Source organism: Pelobates fuscus, chromosome 2 (genome assembly GCF_036172605.1).
Source record: "Pelobates fuscus isolate aPelFus1 chromosome 2, aPelFus1.pri, whole genome shotgun sequence".
In the NCBI taxonomy this organism is placed as follows: Eukaryota; Metazoa; Chordata; class Amphibia; order Anura; family Pelobatidae; genus Pelobates; species Pelobates fuscus.
In genome coordinates, this window is record NC_086318.1 from 394,836,247 (window position 1) to 394,849,591 (window position 13,345).

Sequence of the window (13,345 nt, forward strand, 5' to 3'; positions counted from 1 at the left end):
ATTCGTGTGTTATCAGGGCAATAAATGTTAGGAAAAGAGGTTGATACTCGTTATCTTTGTTCCTGGTATCAGACAGGACTATTTAAAAGGATGTAAAGTCTGGGTTACTTCACTAAGGATAAGATGGATTCACCACAATTTGTTGATTAGTCACAGCTCATCAGTTTAAACCAAAATTTCCAATTAGATTTTCAGTTCACTACAAGTTGGTACTAAAGGACCACTATAGGCACCCAGACCACTTCAGCTCAATGAAGTGGTCTGGGTGCCAGGTCCCTCTAGTTTTAACCCTGCAGCTGTAAACATAGCAGTTTCAGAGAAAATGCTATGTTTACATTAGGGTTAATCCAGCCTCTAGTGGCTGTCTCATTGACAGCCGCTAGAGGCGCTTCCGCGCTTCTCACTGTGATTTTCACAGTGAGAAGACGCCAGCATCCATAGGAAAGCATTGAGACTATGGACTGATTGAAAGCGCATTCGGAGGATGACGTCGGAAGAGGGACGAGAGTCCCGAGCGCCGCGGGAGCCCGGCGCTGGAGAAAGGTAAGAATCTAACCTTTTCCTCCCCCTTCAGCCCGGCGGGAGGGGGGGGGGACCTAAAGACCATATAGAGCCAGAAAAACAAGTTTGTTTTCCTGGCACTATAGTGGTCCTTTAACCCCTTAAGGACCAAACTTCTGAAATAAAATGGAATCATGACATGTCACACATGTCATGTGTCCTTAAGGGGTTAAAGGAGCACTATAGTCACCTAAATTACTTTAGCGAAATAAAGCAGTTTTAGTGTATAGATCATTCCCCTGCAAGTTCACTGCTCAATTCACTGTCATTTAGGAGTTAAATCACTTTGTTTCTGTTTATGCAGCCCTAGCCACAACTCCCCTGGCTATGATTGACAGAGCCTGCATGAAAAAAAACTGGTTTCACTTTCAAACAGATGTAATTTACCTTAAATAATTGTATCTCAATCTCTAAATTGAACTTTAAATCACATACAGGAGGCTCTTGCAGGGTCTAGCAAGCTATTAACATAGCAGGGGATAAGAAAATCTTAATTAAACAGAACTTGCAATAAAGAAAGCCTGAATAGGGCTCTCTTTACAGGAAGTGTTTATGGAAGGCTGTGCAAGTCACATGCAGGGAGGTGTGACTAGGGTTCATAAACAAAGGGATTTAACTCCTAAATGGCAGAGGATTGAGCAGTGAGACTGCAGGGGCATGTTCTATACACCAAAACTGCTTCATTAAGCTAAAGTTGTTCAGGTGACTATAGTGTCCCTTTAAGAGCAAGACAATATTTTAGGAAAACTTTCTAAAGAACCTTCAGTAAAAGACATTATTGTCACTGATCGATTATTTTCTTATTTTGACATTTAGGAGGAATCACCAGGAATACAAACTGAAATTGAAGTTAATGAGGAAAAAGAGAACATCAGGTAATACTCTGTGCTATCTAAGGCCGCCACTATTGGTAGGAATGTCACTTAGTACTTTACATTAATAATTACTCAAATAATAAATTAATATTTCAAAATAACAAAACAAATTTTGTGATCACTTCCTAGCAACGAAGACAAAGGCAAAAAAATCATGAATTCATCTATATTTGGAGTCCCAGTGGCAAAAGGCAAGACAATGAAAGGTAAGGTTGCCTTAGACTAAGTTGTGTATATCAAACAGCAACTATTTCTATAAGTTGAAGTGGCTAGGATGTCCAGAGCGTTCCGTTAACATTTTATGGAGTTTGCCGTTTAATGTGAACTGCTCATCCAAATATCCTGTTCATAAATCATATTTTTTTGTTTCTATTACAGAGAAAAAAAGCTTTGGTGGATTTAAAAAAAAGAGGAAAGAGGGTAAAAGAAAATCTAATGCCGTTGAGAAACAACCCAAGAAGAAAGTTGTAAACAAAATCATCACACTCCTGCCTTAGTTCTGTAGAGTCTCCATGAAGTTCGCAAGAACGTAAATACAGAGTTGTTGTTGTTGTTGTTTTTTGAAAATACAGTGTTTATTATTCAGCAATTCAAAACTTTGATTATATAATAGTGTCTTTTATTATGTAACAGATCTAAAAATATAAACATTAAAGGGATTCTATAATGCCTGGAAAACAAACTCGTCAAGGCCCCCTTCCGCGGCACATAATTCAGGATCTCCTCCATCCAAGCTCAAAAACATTTAGTAGGTACTCAATTATAGCATTTTTCCTCTTCAGCCAAGACTAATTTTTGTCCAGAAACAAACCGATTTTGTTTGCTCCACCAGCACCATAAAGACTATAGAGGAAAGACAATTAAAGGACCACTCTAGTGCCAGGAAAACATACTCGTTTTCCTGGCACTAGAGTGCCCTGAGGGTGCCCCCACCCTCAGGGACCCACTCCCGTCGGGCTCTGGAAAGGGGAAAGGGGTTAAATCTTACCTTTTTCCAGCGCTGGGCGGAGAGCTCTCCTCCTCCGATCCGCCTCTTCTCCTCCCTGTCGGCTGAATGCGCACGCGCGGCAAGAGCTGCGCGCGCATTCAGCCGGTCACATAGGAAAGCATTCTCAATGCTTTCCTATGGACGCTGGCGTGCTCTCACTGTGAAAATCACAGTGAGAAGCACGCAAGCGCCTCTAGCGGCTGTCAGTGAGACAGCCACTAGAGGACATAGGGGGAAGGCTTAACCCATTCATAAACATAGCAGTTTCTCTGAAACTGCTATGTTTATGAAAAAATGGGTTAACCCTAGAAGGACCTGGCACCCAGACCACCTCATTAAGCTGAAGTGGTCTGGGTGCCTAGAGTGGTCCTTTAAATGCTACCAGAAACAGTAAGTCATCCACCACCTTCAGATTTGGAGCTAGCTTCTATTTTTAACAAACAAACAAACCTTTTCCTTAGTCCCAAATGCAATCATACAAATCCTAAATCTGAACAAACAATTCAACTCTTTTTAAACACTAAACATCCCATAAACTCTAATTCTAAATTAAACTCAACTCTAACCCTAAGATTTATAATCCTCTAATAAACTAAAAACTCACTTTAACTGCTTTTTTGGGGGGGGTGGGAGGATGAGTGTTGGTTGCAGGGGCACCTTAGAATTCTCTGCCTAGAAGTATATGACACATAAATCACACTATAGCTTAACCATATTTTGTATTTTGTACTTGTATTTAGCAACTTTTCTGAGGGTTTCGGGATAAACATGTTCTTAAAGCGTCATGGCGAATCCAGTTTGTTTTGGTTTTTTTTTTTTTTAACACCCCTCCCGACTCCACTTCATCTAATTGTCCCCATAGTCACCCCCAAATGCCCCTAAGTCCCACATATTACCTATTTTAAAATCTTTATTTTATGCCCGGACCTAGGTCCTGGGCACTGCTATCTTTGTGTAAGAAGATTAAGTCCCTGTGGGAAACGTCATTTCCCCACACTAGATAGCACTGTGAAATTCCCGCACATGCCCAGTTAAACACTTGGGCATTCGTTATTGTCTGAAATTCGGACAGGAATTTCATCTATTCATTCATTCGTCAGAAAGACAAAGAATGAATAGAAATTTCAGAAAAACAAACAATCACCGAATATCGGTGTTGGTTTGTTCAGTTTATTACAAGGAGCTAGCTACCGGCACGCAGCTCCCTCCTTGAAATATGTAAAAATAGAAGCGGCAGGGAGCAGTGTTCCCCGCTACTTCCTAAGCCCCCCATGTCCTCCCTCACTCTATGGGGGTCAATATGAACCCCATAATAGCATAAGGGAGATTAAAATCTCCTGAATAGGCCGCAAGAGGCTCCACCATAGTACCATCCGAAGAAGCTCAATTTTCGTTCTACAGGGATCTCTCAGGAAATACCGTAACATGGAGGAAGTCCTTCCGGCAGGTCACTCAGCTACTTCGCGAACAAGCCATTCCTTACACGTGGGGCCCACACCATCTACAGGCATATCTCCGCTCACACTGCATGCGACCCAGGCCTTCCCACCCTGTTATGGTATTAAACCAACGCAGAGGCAAGCTATTGAAAGACTCCTACCGGCAAACTACATGCCCAGAGGTGCCCACTGTCTATTATAAACGCAGAACCGCGCCTTTACTCATGTGGGCATTAAACCGCTGCGCAATGGCACCCCCCAGGCCCAGCTTATGACCCCCTTAAATTAAGCGAGACCGAACTGAACAGCTTTTATATAAAAATTCAAATTGGGTTGCCCCCCCCTGTTTGTAATAAAATCTGTTTCTTATAAAAAATTTAAAAAATACAAAAAATAAAAAATAATTCAAAGGATTCTCTAGTGCCAGGAAAACACTAGAGAATCCTGGAGTGCCAAATTCCCTCCCGCCCCCCATCCCACGCTGCTGAAGGGGTTAAAACCCCTTCAGACACTTACCTGAATCCAGCCCTGATGTGCCTCAAGCTGGGTCAGGCTCCACCCACACTTCACCCCTGCCGACGTCCGCCGATGCTTTCCTATGGGGATTACGCCGACGCTGGAGGTCCTCCTGCATAGCGTGAGGACGTCCAGTATCATTTAGACGACCAAAAGTCGTCTAAGTAGCCGGAAGTCCCTCTTTGTGGCTGTCTGGTATAAAAACTGCAACAATTACATTTGCAGGGTTAAGAGTGATGGGAGTTGGCACCCAGACCACTTCAATGGGCTGAAGTGGTCTGGGTGCCTACAGTGTCCCTTTAAATTTTATTTATAATCCTGTTGTGTATATTGAACTTTAATTACATACATGAGACTCCTGTAGGTTCTAGCACCAAAATCACTGTGTTAAGATGCAGTGGTTTTGGTGTTTGGGTGTCCCTTTAAACAGAAAATGTTACATTACAGTGGAGTAAACACAAAGTAAAAGTCCCAAACCATGGAATCTCAGAAAAGTCTTGGTCAATATGGGGTTACATTTCCATAAGCATAGCTACATAATGATTTTTAATTTTTCAATCGTTATTCATAGCATGGCAATATATTTTAGAATTAGAATTCCTATGATATATCAGACTAGCACAGTGGAGCAATACAACCAGCAGATAAGCTTACTATTAGTTTTTAATATATTAAATGCTACCAGTAAATTCCCAGGATTGCTTTTGCTATTTTAATTTTTTTTTTTAAGGAACTTCGCATTCATCCCTTCATGACCAAAATAACTAAGATTACAAGACTACTCCAGACCCATAAAGCTTTATGGGTGAGGAGTATCCCAGAATATTGACAGTTTATAGAAGTACAGATTTCTATTAGCAATCGTAACTTTTACAAATAATCTTGAAAGGTCCACTTGGCTGTCAAACGGGGGCGGAGGGGGGGGTTCTTCCTGCTTCAATTTGCTCTCCTGAGCCAACAGAAGTAGCAGGCACGCTTTACTTGAAGGCACCATGACCACTTCAAATCTGTGAAGTGGCCATGGTGTTTTGAGTAATCCTTTAAACTAATCTCAAAGTACATTATTCTAAATATGGAATCCTTACCAGGCTGAAAAAAATGAAGATTTTAACCAGCAAGAATGAGTCTTTACATTTAAACTCATGATTTAAATCGAATACACCATGCATTGGGGCATTATCTCCCCAGGCTGACAACAGTTTCAGAGACTTGATTTATTCAAATTGGTGACATCAATTACCGAGTTCAATCAGCAAAACTAAAATTAATTTTTACAGATAACTGGCTCCGAGACCTGCGACTCTCACTCATATTGCAACGTATTTTGACCTGAATTACACCTTCATGTGTGATTTCCGTAAAGAATTTATATAAGAGAGACCGAGATCTGCAGTTTTTACTTGAATGAATAGACTTTTCAATATGAAGAAAAAAAAAAAAAGTCACCATTTAACAATGTTTTTTGTATATGGACAGCAACACATCTTTCAGGGTAAACTTTCTTTTCATCTCATAAATAATCAGAAATAAATTACATTACCTCCTGAACATCTTCAGGGCTTTTTCTTGACACAATCTGAAAAAGAAATAAGATTTTATGTTTTTTTTGTACAAAGTAAAAGGATTAAAAAAAAAAATATATATATATATATATATATATCACTGTATCCACTGACTCATGTCTTGAAAGTTAATAAAATAGGATCCATGATGGGAAGGTTTGATATGGCAAATAATAGGCTTTACCCGCAATGAATTAGAGTATATCAGTTGCAGCAAACTCGGCAAACAAGTTTATTTTAATTGTTTTAGCATCTACGTCAAGCAAGAGGAGAAAGGGCGGCACTGGAAAATAATGAAAGTTCTAATCACACTCAAACTCAGCATTTTACATCCTGCAGAAACTCCTACCACTCTCAGGCCTCATCTCACACTCAAACTCAGTGAAGCTCTGCATTTTACATCCTGCAGAAAATCCTACCACTCTCAGGCCTCATCTCACACTCAAACTCAGTGAAGCTCTGCATTTTACATCCTGCAGAAAATCCTACCACTCTCAGGCCTCATCTCAGACTCAAACTCAGTGAAGCTCTGCATTTTACATCCTGCAGAAAATCCTACCACTCTCAGGCCTCATCTCACACTCAAACTCAGTGAAGCTCTGCATTTTACATCCTGCAGAAAATCCTACCACTCTCAGGCCTCATCTCAGACTCAAACTCAGTGAAGCTCTGCATTTTACATCCTGCAGAAAATCCTACCACTCTCAGGCCTCATCTCAGACTCAAACTCAGTGAAGCTCTGCATTTTACATCCTGCAGAAAATCCTACCACTCTCAGGCCTCATCTCACACTAACTCAGTGAAGCTCTGCATTTTACATCCTGCAGAAAATCCTACCACTCTCAGGCCTCATCTCACACTCAAACTCAGTGAAGCTCTGCATTTTACATCCTGCAGAAAATCCTACCACTCTCAGGCCTCATCTCACACTAACTCAGTGAAGCTCTGCATTTTACATCCTGCAGAAAATCCTACCACTCTCAGGCCTCATCTCACACTCAAACTCAGTGAAGCTCTGCATTTTACATCCTGCAGAAAATCCTACCACTCTCAGGCCTCATCTCACACTCAAACTCAGTGAAGCTCTGCATTTTACATCCTGCAGAAAATCCTACCACTCTCAGGCCTCATCTCACACTAACTCAGTGAAGCTCTGCATTTTACATCCTGCAGAAAATCCTACCACTCTCAGGCCTCATCTCACACTCAAACTCAGTGAAGCTCTGCATTTTACATCCTGCAGAAAATCCTACCACTCTCAGGCCTCATCTCACACTAACTCAGTGAAGCTCTGCATTTTACATCCTGCAGAAAATCCTACCACTCTCAGGCCTCATCTCACACTCAAACTCAGTGAAGCTCTGCATTTTACATCCTGCAGAAAATCCTACCACTCTCAGGCCTCATCTCACACTAACTCAGTGAAGCTCTGCATTTTACATCCTGCAGAAAATCCTACCACTCTCAGGCCTCATCTCACACTCAAACTCAGTGAAGCTCTGCATTTTACATCCTGCAGAAAATCCTACCACTCTCAGGCCTCATCTCACACTCAAACTCAGTGAAGCTCTGCATTTTACATCCTGCAGAAAATCCTACCACTCTCAGGCCTCATCTCACACTAACTCAGTGAAGCTCTGCATTTTACATCCTGCAGAAAATCCTACCACTCTCAGGCCTCATCTCACACTCAAACTCAGTGAAGCTCTGCATTTTACATCCTGCAGAAAATCCTACCACTCTCAGGCCTCATCTCACACTAACTCAGTGAAGCTCTGCATTTTACATCCTGCAGAAAATCCTACCACTCTCAGGCCTCATCTCACACTCAAACTCAGTGAAGCTCTGCATTTTACATCCTGCAGAAAATCCTACCACTCTCAGGCCTCATCTCACACTAACTCAGTGAAGCTCTGCATTTTACATCCTGCAGAAAATCCTACCACTCTCAGGCCTCATCTCACACTCAAACTCAGTGAAGCTCTGCATTTTACATCCTGCAGAAAATCCTACCACTCTCAGGCCTCATCTCACACTCAAACTCAGTGAAGCTCTGCATTTTACATCCTGCAGAAAATCCTACCACTCTCAGGCCTCATCTCACACTCAAACTCAGTGAAGCTCTGCATTTTACATCCTGCAGAAAATCCTACCACTCTCAGGCCTCATCTCACACTCAAACTCAGTGAAGCTCTGCATTTTACATCCTGCAGAAAATCCTACCACTCTCAGGCCTCATCTCACACTCAAACTCAGTGAAGCTCTGCATTTTACATCCTGCAGAAAATCCTACCACTCTCAGGCCTCATCTCAGACTCAAACTCAGTGAAGCTCTGCATTTTACATCCTGCAGAAAATCCTACCACTCTCAGGCCTCATCTCACACTAACTCAGTGAAGCTCTGCATTTTACATCCTGCAGAAAATCCTACCACTCTCAGGCCTCATCTCACACTCAAACTCAGTGAAGCTCTGCATTTTACATCCTGCAGAAAATACTACCACTCTCAGGCCTCATCTCACACTCAAACTCAGTGAAGCTCTGCATTTTACATCCTGCAGAAAATCCTACCACTCCCAGGTACTGAGTGAAGCTTGGAAGATACTACACCTCATTTATTCTTGGATTGCTACCATATTATCATTGTTACTATAGATTTGTTAGCATTTATACCTGTAGTTTGCCACTGTAATTTTCTGTGCATGCAGTTTGTACTATTGTCATATAATGTTTCTGACCAATATTTCATGTACACAGTTATTAATATTTTGGGTGATAGAATTTGGTTGCTAAACTTTTCAATAGTATATAACACATGGCTACTTTACTTTGCTGGCACTGTGTCGCCAACAGCAGATAGCCCTCTGTCTACGTGGGCAATGCTTCAGGGACTTGCCCTTGGTGGCCTCGTCCTGGGTAGGCATGCAGTAGAGTACATGGGAGGCGTTGCCTGAAGGAGGGCTGAATAGTGTTTTTAACACTGTAGGGTCAGGAAAACACTTCTGTATTTCTGACCCTATAGTGTTCCTTTAAAATCAGCCTCTAATGAATGTCTGTATAAAAAAGAAAAAATTTCAATTCACAGCACAGATTTTAATAGCTTGTGTTAAAATGAATTTATGGTCTATACAGGAATAAACAAAAATAATGGCCTGATAATGTAGAATGCTGTGGTCTGTAGTGCTCAAGCAAGGCCACTAGATGGCATGGCACAAATATGCAGTAATGACCAGAACGACAGGTTAGAAAAAATTAGGCAAAAAACTAAATATAAATCCCTTCTATTAGAGATAGTAATTGTATATTTATTTTTAGAGATAGTTTCAATGTAATAGAGGAATACAGATGTACTTCCTATTCATGAGTAAATATATTGGGGATTGGGGGCAGATATTCATTCCAGGGGTAGTGAATGTCTAGCACCAACCACCTTCAAATTTCAACTGCCACCACTGGTAATATTACGGATAGCTCAAAAAGCACAAGGATGTGACACTCCAGGGGGATAGGAGTAAGAACCAGTGCACTACCTGGTACCCCGCAACATCCAAGTAGTAGTAGTATCAAATTGAAAATGCATAGGTTCAAAATGTAAGGTGCAGCTTTATTGAAAATAGTAAAACAAAAAATGTTTCAGTTGAGAGGTCTTAAAGAGACACTCCAGGCACCAAAATAACTTAATCTAAGTGATGATGTTATGGTGCCAGAAGGCCCCTGGAGGCACTCTTATCTCAAGGGGTTAACCCCCAAAGTTGGGGCGAAGTTTACTCCCCACCTGGCAACATCCGGCTTCGTAATTCAGTAAGCGTGGAGTGCCGCCGGGCGGGAGCATCGCTGATTGGTCGAGAGCAGTCAGCTGATGCTCTCAGCCAATAAGTGACTCCCGATTCACAAAACTGGAAAGAGCTTGGAAAGAACATACCTTTTTCAAGACTGTTTAGAGAATGGGGTGTTACGGTTTAGATGAGAGTAGTCTACTCTGTGGCACACCACGCTTCCTATATCGGAAAATTCAGAAACCAGATGCTGCCTTGAAGGGAGTGAACTTCACCGCTGGAGGCATCTTTGGGGTTGGTTTACTCCCTTGAGGCAAGAAGGCCTCCAGGGGCCTCTTGGCACCATAACTTAAAGGATCACTATAGTGTCAGGAAAACAAAGCGGTTTTCCTGACACTATAGTGCCCTCTCCTCCCCGTACGACGTCATTTCCCCCATCCGACGTCACTGGAGCTGAATGCGCATGCGCGGCAAGTGCCGCGCGCGCATTCAAAGTGTCCATAGGAAAGCATTTCTCAATGCTTTCCTATGAACGCTCTGCGCGATGGAGGAGAAATTTGCCTCCAGCGTCGCAGATGTGCCTCTAGTGGCTGTCCGGAAGACAGCCACTAGAGGCTGGATTAACCCCAAATGTAAACATAGCAGTTTCTCTGAAACTGTTATGTTTACATGTGAAGAGTTAAAACCTGAGGGACCTGGCACTCAGACCACTTCATTGAGCTGAAGTGGTCTGGGTGACTATAGTGTCCCTTTAATTTAGATGAAGTTATTCTGGTGCCTGGAGTGTACCTTTAATCATGTAAGGAAAATTCAAGTACATCAAGCAGTTTAAATACCTACAAACTTGGATCCAAAATTGAAAACTCCCAAAAGGAGCTGTGTATAGTAACCATGGTAATGAAACAACAAATGGCTTTACTAGCTGCAAGAATAAACAGTACCTTCTGATTTTTCATGCTGTGCCTAACAAAAGACTTAAAAAGAGAAAAAAAAATACAGAATAAACACTGTTTTAATCACGCTATGGAGTTAAGTCTTGTAGTAATAAAAAAAAAAAAAATATGGCTTGGGTCGCTGTTGCATCTATTGCAACAGTTAGATAAAAAAAAACAGGGTGCAAGTGAATACAGACAACATCTCAAATAGCCTGCCCTTCAGTGGGTTCCCGCTCAGATTGCAAGCTGGTTTTAGCTCATCATGTCCCATTACAAAAAGAACCAGGGCGACTTGCATATCAGACTGATTCCACCCAAAACTGTGTAAAAGATCCAAAATGCAGGCCAGCTCTCTCTGCACGAGAGACACAGCAACCCAGACGATTGTTTCAACCTGGTAAGGCATCCTCAGTGAGGTATAGCCAATACCCCTCTAAGCACCATGAGCAAGGGGTTTACATCTGGATTACCCTTTAAACTTAGGGGGAGCACAAAACAGAATACAACAGTTATGCCAATGTAATGTAACAGGTACTGATTTAGTCACTATTCAATTTAATGTCACATGTGCTGATTAAGTCATATTTAATATAATAGACCATGAGTCTATTACAGTTTCTGTAATCTTTAAAAGGACACAATAGTCACCAAAACAACTTTAGCTTAATGAAGCAGTTTTGGTGTATAGATCATGCTTCTGATTTATACAGACCCCACCCCCCAAAGATACAAAATGTATCTGTATGGAAAGTGTTCGGAATCTCATGCAGAGCGTGAGGTTGCTTGACATCAGTCCAGCAAAGATTGCAGAACCATAAAATAAAGCACCTCTAGTGGTTGTCTGAGACACAGTTACTAGAGATATCCTGAAGGACAAATGTAAACACTATTTTTACACAGAAATTCTGCAGGGGCAGGCATTCTGGTATTTAGAGTTGGGGATCGACTGATATAATTTTTCCAGAGCCAAGCCAATACAGATTATTGGTCGCCTTTCAAATCTGGTATTAACTGAACATGCTGATAGCAATCACACTTCTACCACTCTCAGGCAGCCAATACATGCTGGGATCATCATGGAGGGGATACGTAAAGGTTTTGACTTGGCGCCTAATTGGTTGGAGGCTGTGTTATCGGTAGGTTATTATAGAAATTAAGACAATACCAGTTATTGGAAATATGGAGAATATCGTCTCCAATATTCGGCAGCACCGATAATCGGTCTATCCCTACTTAGAGTGTCCTGTTAACTATACCATACACTGAAGTCATTGCAAAATGTCACGTAATAGGCTCTGATTAAAAAAAAATATACAAGATTTAATTTAACAGGCATTAACTTTCCGCAAGATTTAATCAAACATGTTTTAGGCTACAGTAAAATGTTATGAAACAAGTATTAGCTTGTGAAAATACAGTACTGAATGTAAATAAATAAAATTGAAAAAAAATGATGAAACAGATATTGATTACCTCAATGTGAAAAATAATGAAAGATTTAAGTCACTGCAACATGGATAAATACTTGCAAAAACATAACATACAGGGATATAATTTCTAATTAGTGGGGTAATAGCTGCTTGATCCATGGAGACATCTGACTGATATTTTGGGGTCAAGAAGGAATTTTTTTCCTAGTTTGTTGCAAAATTGGAAGCACTTCAGACTGGGTTTTTTACCTTCTTTTGGATCAACAGCAAAAACAAATGTGAGGAAGCCTGAACTTGATGGATGCAAATCTCTTTTCAGCCTATGTAACCATGTATCTATTTGTAACATAAAGCTACTGATTAGGTAACATTGTTTTCGTTCTGAATGAATGTATATCTTGATATTGATTGTACATATCCCAGTTCACATCCCCCCTTTCTCGCAAGCAACAATAGACAAAGACTTACCCTGGCTGTGACTTTATAGATGGTGAAGCCTTTCTGGTGTCTCCTGGGATCAGTGACAGTGTAGAAACGAGCCAGATCCCCTGTGTCTCTTTGGGATATCATACTGTTCAGCTACCACCATTACCCTTGTTATCAGCCATTTAGACACCACATGCCCCTCTATTGATGAATGGCAACACACAGAGCGAGCAGGTCTGCTGTACCTCCAGCCATACACACAGACAGCACATAGAGGCTGTGCATAAATCACATATTATCAGCATTATCCATAGCACAATATAAATAATATCAATATATATATCTATTCTTTATCTGGGGACAATTCCAGGCACTCTTATCATTATGTTTATATTAAACCCAAGTTATAATAACATTCAGCCAGTCCAAGCACAGGGCCACACACCAATTAACATCATATTATTCCCTGACACCGTATTATACGCACCAGCAATCACACACAATCTATCCCTTTCACTCTGTCACTTGTACAACACCCTGTCATTACTACTTCCGGCCCCAGGGTATAATCACAACATTCAACTAAACACTAGAGTGGATTTGGGTATTTTGGAGATGGAGCAGACATTTTGGTGGAGCCCGGAAATGGCCGCTTGCGCCAGGGAAATGAGCGGTTGCTTTTGTCGTCGTGAAGTCCTGTTTACAGTTATATGTGCCGTCTCTAGGGTTTAGAGCTCCGTGGGAATAGAAAGGCACTTCCGGTGCCGGTACGTTATGTGTGAAGCTTTCTGATTGGTTGAGAGTTAATCGGCCTTAGTGGTTGATGAAGTCAGGCGG

General features: G+C 41.4%; 1 protein-coding gene across 1 annotated transcript in view; it reads right to left on the bottom strand.

The window, feature by feature from the left end:
* The window catches only part of RPS6KC1 (ribosomal protein S6 kinase C1), a 154,799-nt gene extending 141,799 nt beyond the window's left edge, over positions 1 to 13,000 (bottom strand). The window contains exons 1-2 of the mRNA XM_063443840.1: positions 12,551 to 13,000; positions 5,920 to 5,955 (exon numbers count right to left, since the gene is read on the bottom strand). Coding sequence (XP_063299910.1) covers positions 5,920 to 5,955; positions 12,551 to 12,652 — 138 coding nt within the window. The 5' untranslated portion in view covers positions 12,653 to 13,000. The remainder of the gene's footprint in view (positions 1 to 5,919; positions 5,956 to 12,550) is intronic.
* Between the last annotated feature and the right edge of the window lie 345 nt (positions 13,001 to 13,345).